The sequence below is a fragment of the Triturus cristatus genome, chromosome 5_2 (assembly GCF_964204655.1).
Source record: "Triturus cristatus chromosome 5_2, aTriCri1.1, whole genome shotgun sequence".
Classification (NCBI taxonomy): Eukaryota; Metazoa; Chordata; class Amphibia; order Caudata; family Salamandridae; genus Triturus; species Triturus cristatus.
Window position 1 is genome coordinate 1,113,991,203 of NC_140588.1, and position 20,766 is coordinate 1,114,011,968.

Sequence of the window (20,766 nt, forward strand, 5' to 3'; positions counted from 1 at the left end):
AGGGGACAGGACCATGCACATGGACAACAGAGAACAGAGGGGCAAGAGGCAATGGTAGCTAGCTGACCATAATGGACAGACAGGAGAGAAAGCTGCAGCATAACAGACCATAAAGGGCAGGAGGGACGGATCAGGGGCATTACAATGGAACAGACAAGCCAGGAGGGAGGGAATAGGGGTCTGCACATGTAAACAGAGGGCTGGGGGCAAGGGGGCAGGGCAGGAGCAGCAAGATAGCCATGGAGGTCAGGCAGGATGGGCACTAAAAGCAAGGCACACCATGAAGAGCAGCAGTGAGACTGTGATGGCATACACACAGACCATGGAGGCAAGGTGGGAGGGGGTCAGGGGCAGCTAAATGACCACACAGGGGAGGTGGGAGGGGCTATGGCAGCACAGAAGACCATGCATGGCAAGTGGGAGGGTTAGTGGTAGCACAATGGCTATGATGGGCAAGAAGGAGAGTGCAGGGGCATGCACAAAGGACGATGGAGGATAGAAGGGAGGGTCAGGACCTGTGCACAGACAAGAAAGTTCAGGGGAAGGGGCCTCACAACAGACCGCACGGGGCAGGCAGGAGGAGCAGTTGCAGCACAACAGACCAGGGAGGGCAGAAGGGTGTGGCAGTACAATGGTCCATGTGGACAGGAGGAAGAGGATATGGGCATGGCATGTGGACAGGCAGGGTGGAGGTGGCAGGGACAGGTTACAGTCATCTGACAATGCTAGGCAGGTGGGAGTGGAGTGGCAGCTCAACAGAAGACTCAGAGTAGATAGGAGTGGCAGGTCCATGGAACATGGTGGGCAAAAAGGCTGGAGCAGGGGCATGCACAAAGACATCGGAGGGCAGGGGGAAGGAGAATAGGGGCAGCAAGCTAAGCACAGAGTTTAAGCAGGAGGTCAATGATGGGACATAGAATTGGGCAATGGAGGGCAGGAGGAGTGGACTGGTACAACATACTAAATTGAGGGCAGTGGCAGCACATCAGACCATGCAAGGCAGGAGGGAGGAGGCTAGTCCATGGATTCACACAACAGAGGAAAGGGAGGAGGGGGATGGGGCAGCAAGCTAACTGTTCAGAGAAGGCGGCTATTAGGAACTTTATTGTTTTTAAAACGTGTGTCTGTGCGAACTACTTAAAATATGAACAAGTATGCAGCATAACCTCACTTTTATTCAGGAAGAAGAGGACGTTTGTGACTGTGACTCTGGGTTCACTTGGCAGAAACAACCCCTGACCCTCCACCCCCTATCGCAAAATGTAATGCCCGTGAAAAGGGTAGGTGAACACAGTGTTATATAGAACATAGTCCTGAGAGCACGATTGAAAATGAAAACTAGATATAGTGTATGGTATAAACTATGCACCAAAAAGTGTGATATAAGATGAACCGGGCGTGAAATATAATATGCAATACATTGTGCACAATGACAGATTCATTGGAGAGCGTGAGATAGCACAGGCACTAGCGCGTGCTATGCTATAAGCGCCTGGGAGTGTAATATGCACAGGGCAGTGTTGTGTAACCTAACTAGTCTCTAAAGTTGTAATATAAAATATGTGCTGGGGAGTGTAACGTTGCATATGCACTGTGACAAAGATATGGATCCCAGATTGTAATATGTATGGCATAGCACTGTGCGTTATAACACAGGCATCGAGGAAGGCACGTTAGATGGGGCAATATAACCCGTGCGAAGTCAAGTGTGGCATGACATATTCACGGGGTGGTGTTACAGTGCACATGGGCTAGAGAGTGTCATAGCATATGCACTAGCTAGTGGAATACAACACAGAGGTGCGTGGCACTCAGCAGGCAATGGTGGGTGTAACACAGCATTGGGCTCTGCCAGGAGCGCGCTGTGACTCTCAAGTGATGTTCGTCCCCTTTCCAGAGAGTAAAATAAAAAGTATTACACATCCGGCAGTGGATGTGTGTTTTATTATTAACCGTGAGGGGGGTTTCTTGCATAGTTTTGGTCGAATTTTTGTCGAATCCCCTTTGAATGGCTTGGTGTGCATGTGTATTAAATGTGCCCGTCAATAGCTACCCATGTTTGTATAAATAAACGACAAGGGTGTCTACCGGGATTAGGCACGGTAGGGCATCAGACATGTCAGAGCTTCACTAGAGGTGTAAATACATTCCACGTGGATTCATTGTATGCATAGTCGCCTTTTAATGAATATCACGCAAATCGTCATGGTGATAGGTAGGTACGGTTTGTCCAGCATGTCCTAGGTGTGTCTATAAATATTTTTTTTTTTTAAATGATAAAAAACAGTGGCCGGCCCTGGGATTGGGGTCAAAAAAATATAATTAGGAGACAGGCCCTGGGGGATGGGGTCATCAGGGCCAATAAATTAGAATAAGAAGGGGAACCACACAGCCCCCCTTCTTAAAAAATTAAAATAAATAAAAGACTGGCATTGTGCCGGAGGCGACGCCCCCTCCTTGCAGCACTCTGAAAACGCGCCCCCTGGCGAGTTGTAAGTTGGGGAATTAATTCCGCTTCAATACTGAGGGTCCATGAGGGCCAACTAGCCCAACAGGCATCTCCATTATGCGCCAGGGAGCTGCGCTGCAGACAGGTGTTCTGAGGCCAAGCCCCTTTTTACACCTCTCTGCAACGCAGCTCTGTGGCACTTACTGGAGGTACCTAGTGGTATAGTTTGACCCTAGGGACCCTTAGGATTCAAGGGGACTTAATCTCTCAACTTAGAACAGCCACAGGACGCGTTTACACAGTGGTGAAGGGAGGGGACGGGGCCTGAGGTGACGTGTGCAAACACGCACTATGGCACATTTTAAATTGGGGATATAATTTCCCTTCAATACTGAGGGCCCCTGGGGGCTAACTAGCCCACCAAGTGCTTCCAGTAAGCGCCACTGAGCTGCATTGCAGAGAGGTGGTCCAGGCCGTGCCACTTTTTACACCTCTCTGCAACGCAGCTCTGTGGCACTTACTGGAGGTACCTAGTGGGCTAGTTGGACCCTAGGGACCCTCAGGATTCAAATGAACTTAATCTCCCAACTAAAAATGGACACAGGGCGTGTTTATACAAGTGGTGAAGGGAGGGGACGGGGCCTGAGTTAACGTGTGCAAAAACGCCCTGTGGCCTGTTTTAAGAGGTAGTTTTAATCCCCCTGCCCTATTATATACTAGGGGCTTACAGAGGAGGTCATGCTAATCACAGGGGGAACCCAACGCATAATGTTCCCTAGTGTATGTAGGTGTTTTCACTGTATTCTAAGTGTCTTTTAACATAGCACTGGCTCTAGGACTGGTTAGTCAGACTCAGCTACCACCAGTATCCGTCTGAAAAAGTTGAGGGTACAGGATGATTTTGCAACAAGGCTTCTTTCTGCTCTTCTTTTTGTTCTTTCTGCACGTTATCCTTCTTACTGCACTTTTCTTCGTCTTTGAGGACTTCTGTTGCTTCTTTATGCACTTCTTTTTTTTTCTTTCTCTGCATTTTTTCTTCTTTCTTCACATGTCCTATCTCTGTAGGCATAGTTAGAAATTAGCATTTAAAAAACCTTTGAAATTCACAGAAAAAAACCATAGGTTTCAGGCACATTATAGTTAGGAATTAGCATTTAAAAAACCTCAGAAATTCACTGAAAAAAACATAGGTTTCAGGGGTGTTATAGTTAGCTGGACTTTTCACTTGTACAAAACCATTGAAATTCCCCTGTTATAGTTAGTTCAGCTAACTATAACTCGCGCGCCCGCAATGCACTGCTGATGATGTTACATATTACATCACTCATGACATGGTCAGTGACATCACTCATGACATCACTGATGACATCTCAAATGACATCACTGATGACATCACTGATGACATCATCCTTGTGATAGAGTGGCAGACCTCCTCTCACCCTAATATAACCTTTGATACACACATTCAAAAATAGAGACTAAACTTTTCAAAACAAAGGACATACCAATACCAGTTACAACAACCTCTTCAGTAATTCTAAGATCCACATACACATCCACTCATTCACCAACAGTCCTATACAGTCACTCATACATGTATTCACTCATCATATGTACTCATACACCTATACATCCTGTTACACAATGCCACTCATCCATAGAGTTACTCACACACATAGTCACTCATGCTAATAAAGAATCAAACATACATTTATTTGCATATACAGTTATACACACACCACCACACTTACTTCTACGGAAACTTACACATACTTATTCTTTTAAACAATCACTTATAGAAACACATACTTATTCATACAGGAACTCTTTCAATCTCTCACTCTCACATATACTCACTTATATACACCAATAGTCACATATACTAGTTTAAAACATATGTAGTTACTCATAAAGACACTATTGAGAAAGTCATTCACTCACTAACACACCCATACACACACTCATCCACCCATACAGTCCTGCACACATGCGGTCTTCAACACATACAATGAGTGAGTCACTCATTCATGCACCTATGCACTACGTAATACCCCCCACCGAACCATGCAGACACTCAGACTGATACTCAAAAAACCAACTAATAACCTATATAGACACCCATGTAGCTACTCACCAACCCATGCAGCCACTTATACACAAAGTTAGAGACTGATACAGATATTTACATATTTAAACATTACTCACTAAGCCATGTATTCACTATGATACACTTAATCAGTCAGTTACACAATCAATTTTTCAAAAACAAATCATCCATTTAGACATTTATATACCCATTTATTCTTCCATCGACCTTGAGATATACATATATAAAACATATTTAATTTTCAGAAAAACACACATGCACTGGATGATGTCATCAGTGATGTCATTTGAGATGTCATCAGTGATGTCATGAGTGATGTCACTGACCATGTCATGAGTGATGTAATATGTGACGTCATCAGCAGTGCATTGCGGGCGCGCGAGTTATAGTTAGCTGAACTAACTATAACGGGGGAATTTCAATGGTTTTGTACAAGTGAAAAGTCCAGCTAACTATAACACCCCTGAAACCTATGTTTTTTTCTGTGAATTTCTGAGGTTTTTTAAATGCTAATTCCTAACTATAACGTGCCTGAAACCTATGTTTTTTTCTGTGAATATATATATATATATATATATATATTCACTTAAAAAACCATAGGTTTCACACATGTTATAGTTAGCTGGGCATTTCACTCGTGAAAAACCAATGAAATTCCCCCGTTATAGTTAGGTCAGATAACTATAACTCGCGCGACCGCCACTCTATCACAAGGATGATGTCATCGGTGATGTCATGAGTAATGCCACTGACCATGTTATGAGTGATGTAATATGTGACGTCATGAGCACTGGATTGCGGGCACGCGAGTTATAGTTATCTGACCTAACTATAACGGGGGAATTTCATTGGTTTTTCACGAGTGAAATGCCCAGCTAACTATAACATGTGTGAAACCTATGGTTTTTTAAGTGAATTTGCAAAGTTTTTTAAATGCTAATTCCTAACTATAACGTGTGTGAAACCTATGGTTTTTTCAGTGAATTTGTACGGTTTTTTAAATGCTAATTTATGTATTTATTTATTGATTTATTTTTCTAAAGTTTTTTCACCATGCGCGTACCGTGCGCGCACGGTGCGCTTCGCGCACCGTGCGCGCGCTGTGGGCACGCGGGGCGATTTGCGCACCGCGCGCCCACGTTAAATAGTTCGCGGAATTTTTCCGTTTCTACCGTGCGCGTACGCTACGCGCACTCCGCGAATTTTCGTAAAAAAATTAAAATACATTTTTGCCCTTGGGGGTCCGTCTGGGACCCCCTGACCAAGGCTAGGGGGTCAGGAACTATCCAGCCTGCCCCCTTTTCACGTTATCCACCTTTGTTTTTCACCCCCTCAGACTGCGAGAGACAAAATGGCGGCCGACACTTCCTGGTTTCGACCGATTCGAATGTTTACTAAGATCTAACAACCAATCAGAATCGCTCTCGCGCATGGCAGCGTGCGCGTACGGTAAGCTTACGGTACGCGCTCGGAGCGCGCCTATAGATATATATATTGATTTAAATGCTATTTTCTCATGAAATACTGAACAGATTTACACCAGACCTGCAAAAGGCACATCCCTGACCTGGGGACTACCTCTCTGCCAAATTTCAAGTAATTTTGTTCAGCCGTTCGGGCTGCAGCTTGGACTAAAGGTCCTATGGAAAAATGCATGGGGAAAACGCGTTTTGGGACCCCCCCTTTTTCTCAGCCCCCGCTTGAATCCCCCCGAGACTTTCAGGGAAGGAGCGGAGCGGAGCGCCCCACCTATTTTAAAAATTTTGCGAGGATTCGTCAATCGGCGCCAAAGTTATTCAAAATAGAATGTTGCGGATTTCCTATGGAAACACGGTCCTAACTATAACTATCTACTGGCGACCGCCAGTAGATAATACATATATATATTATCTACTGGCGGTCGCCAGTAGATAGTTATAGTTAGGACCCTGTTTCCATAGGAAATCCGCAACATTCTATTTGGAATAACTTTGGCGCCGGTCGACGAATCCTCGCGAAATTTTCAAAATAGGTGGGGCGCTACGCTCCGCTCCTACCCTGAAAGTCTCGGGGGGATTCGTCAAGCGGGGGCTGAGAAAAAAGGGGGTCCCAAAACACGTTTTTCCCATGCATTTTTCCATAGAACCTTTAGACACAGCTACAGCCCGAACGGCTGAACAGAGTTACTTGAAATTTGGCAGAGAGGTAGTCCTCAGGTCAAGGAAGTGCCTTTTGTAGGTTTGGTGTAAATCTGTTCAGTAGATCCTGAGAAAATAGCATTTAAATCAATATATATATCTGTGGCAGCTTGCGGTGCGCTTACCGTGCGCTTACGGTAAGCTTACCGTACGCGTATGGTGCCGTGCGCGAGCGCGATTCTGATTGGCTGTTAGATCTAAGTAAACATTCGAATCGGTCGAAACCAGGAAGCGGCGGCCGCCATTTTCTCACTCGCACTCTGAGTGGGGCAGCAAAAACAAAGGGAAAAAACATCTAAAAGGGCTGTGTATTCAGTTCCTAACCACCTAGCATTGATGAAGGTGTCCCCCAAGATCCCCCATGGGCAAAAAATCTATTTAATTTTTTATCGAAAAATCGCCGATTACGCTTACCGTACGCCTATGGTAATAATTAATAAAAAAAAAAAAAATATCCACACTATCCCCACCCCGTGTGCAAATGGTGCTTGAAGGGCACCATTTGTGAATGGCATATATGTTATTCAAAAAGATAAAAGATTACCTTTCACAACGAAGCGCATAATATGTCCTCCATGTGCGTACATGGCCCATCCAGCGTAACGTGGGCACGCGGTGCGCGCAGCGCACTGCGTGACCACCGTGCGTGCACGGCACTAACTGCGTAAAGTGGGTGCGCGCACGGTGCGCGAAGCGCACCGTGCGCGCACGGAACGAACTGCGTTAAGTGGGCGCGCACGCCACGAATGGCGTAAAGTAACTTAGCATTTAAAAAAACGTACAAATTCACTGAAAAAACCATAGGTTTCACACACGTTATAGTTAGGAATTAGCATTTAAAAAACCTTGCAAATTCACTGAAAAAACCATAGGTTTCACACATGTTATAGTTAGCTGGACATTTTACTGATAAAAAACCAATGAAACTCCCCCGTTATAGTTAGTGCAGGCAACTATAACTCACGCGACCGCAATCCTCTGCTGATGACATATGTGTCTTTATGAAAAAAAAATATTTGTAATATATGTATAGCTAACATTTAATGGAAGAAGACATGGGCAAATAAGTGTCTAAATACAGTATTAGCATCAGCAGAGGATTGCGGTCGCGTGAGTTATAGTTGCCAGCACTAACTATAACGGGGGAGTTTCATTGGTTTTTTATCAGTAAAATGTCCAGCTAACTATAACATGTGTGAAACCTATGGTTTTTTCAGTGAATATATATATATATATATATATATATATATATATATATATATAGCCCCTTTGCAAACATATAGTTTATATTCATACAAACTGGTTTTGAAAAATTGACATAACTTGTGAGAATAGATCACGTTTTAATCAATAATAAAATCAAACTAAAATGTTTTATTTTATTTTCAGAGATGCGGGGGATGAGAAGCAAAATCTGTTAAGAGGAAAAATGAAGCACGTTCTAAGATTTGACGCCAGCAAAAGTAACCCCATATCTCCGACCATCCTGCCTCAAGCTGATTGTCTGATTTTGCCTCATTGTTTGGAGGTCCTCATGACAGATGAAGAAGGGTTCTGCAGTGCTTTAAGAAATGTCTCATCACTGTTAAAAAATGGAGGGCATTTAATAATGATAGCATGCCTTGAGACTACTTATTACATGATTGGGAGCTTTAGGTTTCCCCATCTATGTATGGATGAGAGTTTTATAAGGAAAGCGTTAGGGGATGCTGACTATGTCATTGAGGAGCTGCAGGTGTTTCCCAGGACAGTTAATCAATTGTATGACGTGATAGATTACAGTGGTCTAATACTTGTTCATGCTCGAAAAGAAATACCTGTTTAATGTACTTATGGATCCCAATTAATAGACATAATATTGAAAGGATTAGCGTGTACCTGTCCTGCATCAAATTTCTTCTTTCACCGCCTTTGTTGACCCTATTGCTGCCGAAACCAGTGGTGCTCTGCTCTTTGCCTCTCCTCACTGCTTGACAACTTGTCATTGCTTTTGCTGGGACCGCCTTCCCTTGGCTCTGCCAGGTTCTGTCTCAGTCAATATCCCCTTGTCCTTTACTGCTAGGTGAAATGGAGTCAATAACTTCCTGTAGTAGTAATGATTGATCTTGCATTTGAATTGCAGCTAAAAAGGTTGATTCAATCTTACAATAAAATGATGGTCCATTCTCTCAAACAATTGAAATCTTGCGCATTTTGTTCTGCAATGTTCTAAGTCTGTGTGTGTGTCCATTACTGCCCATACATAGATGGTTCAGCTATCCAGTGGATATTTACCATTGGAGAACAGGATATAGCCCTCTTTCCACTATTTATGAATTCCAAATGTGCATTTTATATTCAAATACAGCTATAAAAAACAAATGAAATGCCTATCAGTAGTAATTCCAAAGATGCACTCATTTTAGGGTTAAATCATTTTTTAATAAATAAAACAAGGACAGTCCACCCCACTGTATTCTTTCCAGCACCCTTCCCTTCCTCTGAACGCCGAACCTTTTACCCACTGCCCCCCAAGCCATCTATACCAGTTTAGTGCCTGACGTCATTCTATGAACCACATCTGTTCAGTAATGTATTGACATCTCACAATTGTCAAAGAATTTGCAATCTGCGGGCCTGACTTCTATCTTGGCATTATGTCCATCCACCCTTCATGATGGAGGTTTCAATCTGCTCATCCTGTTTGTGGAGGTTTTCCTGCCTAATTTATATATGCAGAGGAAAGACTCCATCAGCCTTATCATCTGACCAGCAGGTCTCCTCTGCCCCCAGCACACATCTGTCTGTCCTTCAGATCTGCAGCCTTGCACGAGTGTAGCAGGAGATTGATCATGTTGTGGTCTTGGGTTCTCCTTGCCATATCCAACAGTCTTCAAAATCACATGAGATGAATGTGCAAAGTAATCCCACCTGCAGACCTCTTTGTAAAGCACACCTATTTTCAGGCCATGACATTTTACCTTTCTCTTTTAGAAGATGCAGAAATTAGAGTGTATTTCTTACCTTATGCTTCTTCGTTATTGTTTTTTTGTAGTTACCTCAACTAATCTTGATATTTGTAAAATTATATTTTTGCTTTCCTCATGTCTGGGAAAAAGAACCTCATATTTTCAGATACAAAATGAACTGTTATGCTAGAGGAGGTAATTAGGATTGAGATACAGTTGTTGATGTCCTTGTGCAACTATTAACCAGGCAAATGTGAGAGAGAATTGTCACAAGAGTGAATGCTGTATCTCACAACAGGCACTCGCAGGAGGATGCATTGGAATGATCTGCAAGGGAGAGTGCACTCCCTGGCCTCGAAATCCCACCTAGAGCCCCAGCAGAAGGGGGGTTCTTCTCTCAGGCCCAAGAACCTCTTGCCTGGGAGAAGAAGGTGTAGGGATTCTTCCACATTGGAGGTTTTGCAGGAATCCTTGCAGGGCCGGCTTTAGTGCCGGTGGCACCCTGTGCGACAATGTTTGTTGGTGCCCCCCCAATGACCACCTCCACTACGGGATCTCTCACTAGCACCCATTAACAGTGGCCAAGTCTCCATAACCACACCCTCTCAGATGCATTGAATTAGTTATATAGCGCCATTCATACCAGTCTAGGGTGTCCGAGCACTTTGCATCACACGCACATTACACAGAGACAATCAATCATACGTGTGTAAATCAGTGTATAGGAAATGTTACATAAGCCAAAGGACTAAAAGTGTAGGACTCACATGTCATCCATGCTGGTAGGCAGTATAGTTTAAGAGTGCTTGGTGTGGAGAAGCACAAACTCAGAGTCGAAAAAGAAACAGCATAGTTGGGAGTTTTCTTTAAAAATAAGAATAAATTTCTAGCCAAATAAACCCTTTTTGCAACATTAATCAATTCTCTAATATATACTTTGCAGTGTGTATGTAGTTCTAGGATGAAAGTTGATAGCTCCCTATTCTATATTAGGACTTTAAGTTATAAATTGCAAGTAACAAAAGGATGTCTCTTTTGAAAGCAGTAACCTGCTGATCTGTTTACATCATACGCACTCTGTAATCTACTTGGTACACGTTCTTTGCAGCAGGCATATTAACCCTCTGCACTAACTTCACCTAAAAGTCAAAACCTCAACTATAAAAAACTGCTCATCTCTCTCCAGGAAGATAATTAATCGCACAAGCTATCTTGACATTTATGTGAGGCCTCGTAATTGGTGGGGGAAAGAAACGCGGCAGCAGGTGCTTCAAAAGCATGATAAACTTTAAAACACGGCACCCCCAGGAATCCAGCACCCGGTGCGGTGGCACCGGTCGCACCGCCCTAAAGCCGGCCCTGAATCCTTGGTGAATTTCAGACTGTATGTCATTGAAGCGCTATGAGCTCATGTGTTTATAGTTCCATATTTAGAAATATGTTCTATGTTATTATTTTTTAAGATGCATTTTTACTCAAAGAAGGGCATCATTTAATTTTAAGTGTATTTTAATATAGTTATTAATCTTATTTGTTACCGTGTATATCATCTCTTCATTCTCAATAAATAATCTCTACAACTATTCATACTCATGTATATTTGCTCTAGACTGCTGACAAGCACCATTTCTTTTTGTCTTCCCAGCATCTTAATTATTTGTAATTTAACACATGTTGTATGTTTGTGTTTATGAGAACCACAAGGAGTAAATCACTTGCAGGTGACCGAAAGGAATCACCGCAAGACGCTGCATAAAAGGGCTCGATAAGGCACTTTCTGCGGAAAAAGGATAGCTCCAACACTAACCATGGCCAGGGGTTCCCCCTTGGCCTAAGTATGGCACAAGACAGCAGTCTCAAAGAGCTTGGTAGATCACCCCCGTAGCATTCTTGCAGAGAGGGACTATTCCTGAGCAATGAACCCAGTGGACAGAAGAAAAGGGAGGGTGCGGTCCGAGGCCTCCCCGACCTAACGCAGCCTAAAGGTCTAACCATGTACCCAACTCCTCCTCAAATCTCCGCCATGGGGGGAGACGTTACACCCAACATGACACATGATTCAGTTCCAATTAAGGACGTACCAACTTTAACGACGAAAGCGCAAATTCATCAGGCCACATCCTACGGTCCAGACTCCCAGAGCATGGAAACTGAAGCAAACCACACAAGCACATGGCCACACTCAGTCACAGAGGAACCAGACTCCCCAGTGGGAGGGGATCTAACAGCTTCATTCCTCCACAATCTGGGCCAGAAGATTGAAAGAAACCTTGAACTAACACCAAATTTGCTGATGCCTTTGACACCCCCAGGGGGCGTCAATGTACAAACTGGCAAAAAACCCTGCAACATAAGTATTGACGCGGACTGGGAGAAAACTCCACCGACAGAGATGAGCTATACCACTAACAAAGCCCTGCTATGGCAGTCATCCAAAATGGAAGTTCAAATAGACCTCCTTCAAGCCATCGCAGCACGGCCAGTCAACATAAGTTCCAGAGTGGATGAATTAGATAACAAGCTCCACCAGTACATGACTTCTAGTCGGGGCGACTGCACCTGCTGTTGCTCAACCCTCATGGAGAAATGGGCCTCTATCCCTGAGATCCTAACGAATATAGTAGAAACAGTCAAAGGATGCGGAGAGACATTTAGTACATCTACCACAGATGACAAACCACAACCACCTGGAGGCAAGACAACAAGTAGGATGGCGAGTGGGCCCGGATTCAAAGATTCCAGACGGCCAGGGCAGCTCCAAAAGGGCCAAAGGGACATCCAGCGTAATCAAGGGGCACAGCGGAGGGGATGAGGCTCCGGCACTAGACGCGCAGGAACACATCCCCAGTACAGTGGAAGCACAAGATACCACCCTATCGAGGCGAGCAAAAAAGAAGCTGAGGAAACAACGGAATAAAACAAAGACAAGAGGGAGACAACAGCAGTTGATGAAGAGTACAACCCCGCCCCCGCAAGGGAATACCAATCCACCTCAGCCTTAACCAATTTTCATTGCCAAAATCTGGAGTAAAAAGGAGTCCCAGGCCTGCCATCTTCTGGTGGAAGAGTAGATACAACCGACTTCCCCGACCTCCCGCATTGGGATGGCCCAAAAACCCTTAACAAGGCCCGACCAGCCCAGCGGCCACGATTCAGCAGTCAGACTAAGCTTGGCAGTACATAAGGCAAGCCCCCGAGCAGAGACACCCACAACAGCGCTAGAACAGATGGATCCGTCCCGACTTCAACCAGAATCTGGACAAGAGTCTGACACTGGGGTCAACCAAGGCCATACCAAGTGGTCCCAAGCAAGATAGTCTAGGATTAAATTAGGAACGCAAAGCACAGGGTCAAGTCTGGCAGAGCCCCTACCTCACATGGGCAGAGTGGCTCCAATCCATGGCCCACCAACAGTGGTCCATGAGCTACTCCTCATCCCAAGGTATCACAGCAATGGACAGCACGACATCTTGAACAGGAGCAATATTCTCCGCCTCTTTAAACAACTGGCCACCCTAGAACAAATACAAACAGGCGACATAGAATGGGTGAAATTTCTCAGTATAAAGAGGGACACACATGGTAACTCATCAGTGGTGGGATTAAACCACATAAAAATACAACAAGCCATCGTGAACAACTTCACACAACTTGCAGAGTGGGGCATCGATGCTCAGATGGTGCCACATCCAAAATACCCATATGTCCTGGCACCAGACAACAGGGAAAAGGCACCTTGGTCAATTCTGCATGGGACAAATAGTCCGGGTTGCTCGGGCATTACTCGCACCGCTCTAAGGGTCACAATGGACATCAGGATTTTGTGCCAAAACAAATATCAGGTCATTAGTTCAGGACCCTTTTCTCCAATTCCATCAGAAATTCCAAATGGGGGGCACCAGCATCCCTAACGGCAGAGAATTCCAACTAGCCAGGGGAGTGACAAGGCGAAGAGCAGCCCACAAACAGCAACTAACCATAATGTCCTGGAATATAGCAGGGATAAGTAAAATCAGCGGCAATGAAATTTTGAAGCAGTTTCTGGAAACAGGCGATATACTCTGCCTCCAAGAGACGTGGCCTCGTCCAGCACTCCACTGGTAGGGTTCTACGAACACTTCATGCCAGCCATAAAAAAGAATCTATTTGGCAGACCAGCCAGTGGTCTATCAGTTTTTATAAAGCACAAAAGCACCCTGGAAGCTACGGCAATTGACTTAAACACACCTGGACTGCAAGCCTTGCACATCAGAAGCCTGTACCTTAATTCATATCCAATGTCGCTTTTATTAATTAACTGTTACATCAACCCGGCACAGCCTACCATGAAAGAGAAGCTGAAGGGACTGCTGGGGAAACTTGAAGACCTCCGGTGCAAATACAAAAAACAGCAGGTTATGCTAGAGGGGGATTTCAACCTGAGAGATCTGGACACAAACAAACCCCCTACCCTGAGATCCGGTAGGGCAGCCTCCCTGTCCAATTTCATTAGCAGCCATAAACTGACCTCCACTCACGCACTGAAAATGGCCCACTCGAACACATGGGATCCTCTCCCCACCTTCAGAGACATCTCAAGAATTTACTACATCATGGTCAGCGAGGCACTGGCAGCCAGACTAGATGACTTTGAAGTAGAAGATAGGTCGGAAAGCGACCACAGGCCATTTAGAACGGTCTTCCAGATGACAGTTCCATCTGCTCTCTATCACCAAACCATCGGAGCATCAAGAGGGGATGAAAAATACAGCGCTCTCAGGAGGATCAAATGGTCGGACAATACAGGCAACACGCTACAAACTAGGCTTGAAGAAAAACAGGAAGGCTATTTGTCATTGTCGCTCTTACCCATAAAGGCCTGTGAAGACATCGGGGAGGACCTACAAGCTAAGCTCGGGAATCCCCAGTCACATCCCCCCAGGCTTAATGGGCAACCAAGAAGGGGCAGGATAGGGCTAAACAAAGACATACAGGACAGCAAACGACTACTGCGTAAGGCCCTCACAAACAAGAAAAGAGGGGGTGGCTTACCGGAGGGACCATCAGTTGCCTCATTGAGGGCAGCACTAAGGAAGAAAATATGGGAACACAAAAAAAAGCCACCAGGTAAAGGGAATGGCTCAAAGTTTTCTCCCTGCTAAAACAGAAGAATCCAGCGCATCTGTGGAGACACATAACCCAACTGAGCAGCAGAGGAATCTCAAGAGAGAACGGAGTAGCAGAAAAGGACTGGCTGATCTATGTCAAACAGCTTTACACAACTACACCCGTAAACAAAGATAGCAACCAGACTTCATGTCAGAAGGCACGAAAGCCAGCCATTGCAACCGATCTGAGGGTAATAGATCGCCGGTGGCCACACATAGTGTAGTAACAGCCCAGCTAAACCCTCAAATGGTCATTAAGACCATCAAGAACATGAAGAATGATGGGGCCCCTGGGCCAAACGGGATTCCAGCGCCGGTTTTCAAAAAGGCCCCTGACCTTTGGGCTGCAATATTAACTCCCCTATACAACTACACTGTCCAGACAGCAACAATGCCTGATGCCTGGAGGGGCTCCATCTTGGTCCCTATCTTTAAACAAGCATTGGCATAGCCAATAGGTCACGCTTTTGGGACCTTGTAAGTATTTAGTTATGCAACATCAACTGTTGCATGGCTAAACACTTATAAGTTCCCAAAGGCGAGACCTATTGGCTATGCCAATGCTTGTTAGATTTGCGTGTGTGACTAGACAGGCACTCTTGTTTTGGGGTGCAGCGTTTAATAGTGTTAATGCATACAAGTGTGAGGTGGAGAAGACACAGTTTACATTGAGTTGGCTGTCTTGTACTTTTAAAGCAACCAGGCTATATATACTATGCAGGGCCCACCCGGAAGTAAACCAACCACTGGGGGCTTTTAAGCTGCCGGGGTTACAGGTTTTCGAGGTTAGAGCAGGTGGGGTGTACTGGGACAGCTGCATCGCGTCAACCAGGCTGGAGGGGAAGAGGGGTGCTGTGCTCTCACTTAAAGGGGTGGTGTCCACAGAAGGCAGAGTAATGCGCTTGTGAAAATGCGTACGGCAGGAACACTTGTAAAATGGTGGCTGAAATAAGATTGTCAGCGGGACGGAAGGCTTGTGCTGAGCAAGGCCTGTACTCCGCCCATTGCTGTGCCAGCAGGTCTAAGTGAGGAAAGTGTAGGAGTACTCCAAGTTGGCAGCCTGCGCAGATACTACACCATTAGTGAAGGCCCAGACATTGCCTACTCCTGCAGGGTCAAAGAAGCCTCAGTGTTTGTGCAGGGCCTTGCACCACAAGCACTTCTAAAGCTCTCAAAGGTGGAAACACGTCAGTGTGGTAAACCATGGCATGGCCGTGGCCTGACTGGCACCCTGCACATGCTGGTGAGACGTGAAACATTTGGTGAGTTGCTGCCTGCCTGAACAATACTGAGAAGGCATCCCTTTCTATTCTCACGCTTACGTGAACTGACGTCTATTGCAAGTGGGGGAAGTATGCTTCATATGCCTGCTGAAACTGTAAACGAGGGGGTCGCAAAAGGCAATTTTAAAGGCAGGATGCTTAGTAAATGTACAATCCTAATTGGCTATTTGTAATTTTTAAAGTAAAAAGGGAGGCTAAAGAAACGCGTGTAAAATGTTTCTCAAAAAAAAGTTTAAAGAGAGTGTTAAGCGTCCCGGCAGACCCCGCCCCAATTCAATGTTTTTGCACGTATTAATTTTACGGCCTTAATTTGACTTAAACGGAACAGTTTTGCACAGTATATTGCAAAATAGTCACAAGACTGATTTAAAAAAAATTTGATTATGGGGAAGTCGGCAGTGTTTAACACTAGAGAGGGTGAGAAACTGTTCACGCCGCACATATAAGTCTTTATAAATACAAAACATGCAGTACATCGGACAATCTGCTTTACACCATCAATCTAATCTCATTTTTTTCAAGCTCATCTGTATTTTGAAAAATAATTAAATCAATAACTTTACCCATTGCACCATTTAATAACCATTCTTAAAGCTTGTAAATTATGCCTTAAAATTAACCGAATGTTCTTGTACACGCCTAAACGCTTTTCTGATCATGCATATAGACCTCTCTAGTTTTTTGTTGGGAAGTATTGTCACTCCCCGTTGCTCCATTTTATCAACAGCCATAATTGTTTGTTAACGTTGGAGCACTCTTGCAGTGTAGTCATATAACAGAGTATGGATTTCTGTTCTTCAATGAAATTGTGATATTAGATGGAAATAGTTTCTTGATAAGTTAACATTCTAAAGGACATTTTCCATTGTTTGTAAGCACTCCTATTCTTACGTCCTTATGAATATTTCCATAAACCACATCAGATGATTCACACATATTTTTCAATAGTTTCTTGTTTTCAAAATGTAACCAAATATTTACATTATTTGTTTTATTATGGACAAGTGTTTTGAAAACAGGTTGTCCTTTTATGGGGTAAGTTGCACTAGGACATCAAATATAATTAACTGCTTTCCTTCGAGAGCACATCATAATTTGTTCTTAAAATCTTTTGCATTCTTATGTGTATGAAAGCAAGTATTAAGTTGGATACCATTCTGAACTCATAAACGATTAAAAGCTTCAGTTTCTTCAATGTTAATACTCTTGATATCTCATGGCAAGCTTCACCAGATAGTTTCTGGCATTCCAGTTTATTGTCATGTTCAACAGGCAGCAGTAGTAGGCAATCTTAAGTAATCCCTTTAAAGTTTTGTACAGCTAATCTCTTTGATGCTGTTACTACACATGACAAATTTACCAGTGCCCAATTGACCACTGTTGTATACTAATATTGCTTTATATGTAGAACATTCACATTGTTTCTTCTTATTGAAAAATCCATGCTCTTTTTTGTCTTTAACTTTGTTAAAAATGACTTTTCTGTTCAATGGTCAGTTGTTCAACTAACTGTTCCTAATTAACATTTTCCTTTTCTGCTTGCTGCATGAACTCCCCACCTCATTAACAGCTATAAGGGCTTCATTTGCAACATTTGATTCTCCAAGAGCTACAGAACATTGGCTGCTTTTTTAAATCTCCTTCGATATTTCAGCAGCAATAGTTTCTTCCTGTTCAATCTCATTTTTCAACATTTGCAAGTAGGTTGGAAAAACTAAGCACTCAATACAGTCTTTCGCAGCATTGAAAGAGTGTTTAATACGGTGAATGTGTCCAAGTAAATCTGATTCAACATTCCAAGGCTTGAACAATTGCAAAAGTGCCAAGTAGAAAAACTATTTTGTCTCCAGAGTTTGTCAACTTAGCTTTCAGTGGGTAAATAGAATTCCTTTCTTGTGTCTTGCCAAACAACCATCAGATGCAAGTAGCACACACTTCCCTTTTTATATGTTTTCAGTTACATTAATTCTATATGTGTAATATGGAAGTACTTCATAAAGACACATGTTTTTAAGATGTGGACGCGTTGTTGGGTATTATGTGTCCAACATATTTGTTTTCAGTATATATCTACATTCTGGATAAAATTCTGCAGGGTACTGTATTTCAGGGAAATACTTTAGTACTGTATTTCAACTGCTTGCAAGGCCTAGACTCACCCATACATTTGACCTTGACCTTGAGCTCAAACTAGCCAAGATCAAGTGGTCCAAACACACATAGGACTCTCATGTGAGAAATGATCTTCCTGAAACTGACCAGTTTCTTAGTAAGACTCTTTTCTGCACAAATCTCTTCCCACATCCCTTTTATTTCAGTTTTTTTATGATTTCATCACATATTAAGTCACGTAGTGTGCAACAGCAATGGACTTATCTGCAATAAATTATGAATGTATGTCCAAAGGTGGCTGTCCCCAGAGTTGCTAAATAAAGTATGTGTTGTGGGAGGTGGTATTCTACAGGGCAGGGGGGTAGGACCCCCGCTTTAATTTTGAATCTATGCCCAGGGAGGTGGTGGGCCCCTCGCATCATTATTTAAACATGTCCCCGGATCTTGGCTCACCCATATTTTTTTTTTATATTTAGCAAAAGTCAAGTATCCAGTGCAACTTCTGCCAACAATTAAAAAAAAAATAAAAAAATGTAGACCCCCCCAAGAGGCCTTGTGGGTCACGATGCATCTACCCTGCCCCCTTTTCTTTTTTTGTAAAAGTTTTTCTACTAACTCGGTTCAACTGAGTCAGAAGATAGCTGCCAATAGTTTCTGGTTTGAAGTGTTGGCAGCCAATCAGATCTTCGGCACAAGATCGGGAGGGGTCACCGGTCCATTGTGACCCTATATATACAAGTGGGAATTTCATCAAATTACTAATGAACACATTTACACTAAATCAAACAAATGGAGCTTCCTTGAACCAACATCTACCTTCCCTGGCAAATTTGGTGTAATTCCGTTCAGCAGTTCAGGCTGTTGCCTTGTCTGAAGGTCCCATGGGAATTAACATGGGGAAAACATGTTTTCAAACACACCCTGGTTCTAGTCCCCCGCTTGACGGATCACCCCAAAACGTTCAAGAGATCAGCTGAAGTAAGCATCGTAACAAGTTGGACAATGTTGTGAAGATTTGTCAAGCTGCCCTAAAGTTATTGGCAAAACAAAAAACACTTTTCTAATAGAAACTGCAAGTAGGTATTTATATGTATATATTCACTGAAAAAAAACAAAGATTACAGGGGCATTTCACTTGAACAAAAGCAGATAAATTTGGCCGTTATAGTTAGTTAGTAACTATAAACCACACCCTCATAATGCACTGCTTATGACCTCACATATTACATCACTTGTGATATGGTCAGTGATATCACTGATGACATCATCCGGTGACTGTATCTCAAAAGTTTGTGTGTTAAATATATATACAAAGGGGTCTTGGTGAATCAGTGGATGTATGTCAGAAATTTCCCAGGAGCTGAAGTGAGCTCCCAATGCCTACTCACCACTGCCTACACTCACAACAATAGCTAGGCAACAGCAAGGGGGATGTGGAGGTGGAGGAAAAACAAGTGACTGCCTTGTAGACTATGGTTCACTACTTCTCACTAGCACTCTTCTTAAATTGATCTTCTCAGTTTGAATACCTGCTATGGTGTTCCTGTAGTTAACAGATAAACAGAAATATACTAAACATTCTTTATTAATAGTCCCTACTTTAGAAATATCTAATTTCCAAATCTTTAACCCAAATATCGCAAGGCAAGAGCCCCTCTCTTTAGAATGTGTCTGTACAGTGGAATGCCACTTAAATTTTGAACTTCAATAGTATTTTACTTTTGAAAAGAATAGAACTGATGACTCAGTTAAAAGTCTTGTTTTGTTCCTATGCAGTCTCTAAGACAGACTCTGGAAGAGTTCTTAAGTTGTAGATCGATTATAAGAGGATTGCAACTGTACAGCTTGCTACAACTTGTTGAGAACGATATATATACTATTTATATGTCTTTACCTTTGACCTTCTTCTCAATCAGGTTTTTTTCTTAAAATAATCACGTCTTCTCTCTAAGGTGCACATCCATCAAAGAAGTCAATACCGATTCTTCAATTGTGATTTTTAAGGAATCGCAATTAAAGAACCGCTATTGCCTATGCATGAAGGAATCGCAAATAAAATAGAGATTCCTACAAATTCCTTAATTGCGAGTTGCAAATCTCAAGTTACAATTAAGGAATTGCTTCCCATTCATTCCTATGGGCCTATGAATGGGAATGCATGTGCAATTACAAGGGTGCACACAGGCCACCCTGTTTTACCCCTGAAATTGTAATGTGAACTCATGTTGCGCACACACATGCCCCAAGGGCATGAGTGTGTGTTACCAGAAACTTTGAAAAATACACTTTATTGCATTTTTCACAGTTTTTGCAAAGTACCGTCAAATATCATTTGATGGTAATTTGGGTCCCCTAATAGCGAAATCGCTATTTTCAATGGCATCATGCATTGCATTTGAGGCATCGCCAGGTACTCAGACAAGCAATTACTTACCCATAGATAAACTTACATACACATTCACACACCCATATGGCCACTTAGATACCAACTAACAGACAGTTACAGACATTCTCATAACCAGTCTCTCACCAACACATTCACT

At 43.3% G+C, this 20,766-nt stretch overlaps 1 protein-coding gene across 1 annotated transcript in view; it reads left to right on the plus strand.

Moving 5' to 3' along the window:
- Positions 1–8,909, plus strand: part of LOC146829826 (nicotinamide N-methyltransferase-like) — a 110,144-nt gene extending 101,235 nt beyond the window's left edge. The window contains exon 3 of the mRNA XM_085608510.1: positions 8,123–8,909. Coding sequence (XP_085464636.1) covers positions 8,123–8,558 — 436 coding nt within the window. The 3' untranslated portion in view covers positions 8,559–8,909. The remainder of the gene's footprint in view (positions 1–8,122) is intronic.
- The last annotated feature ends 11,857 nt before the right edge of the window (positions 8,910–20,766 follow it).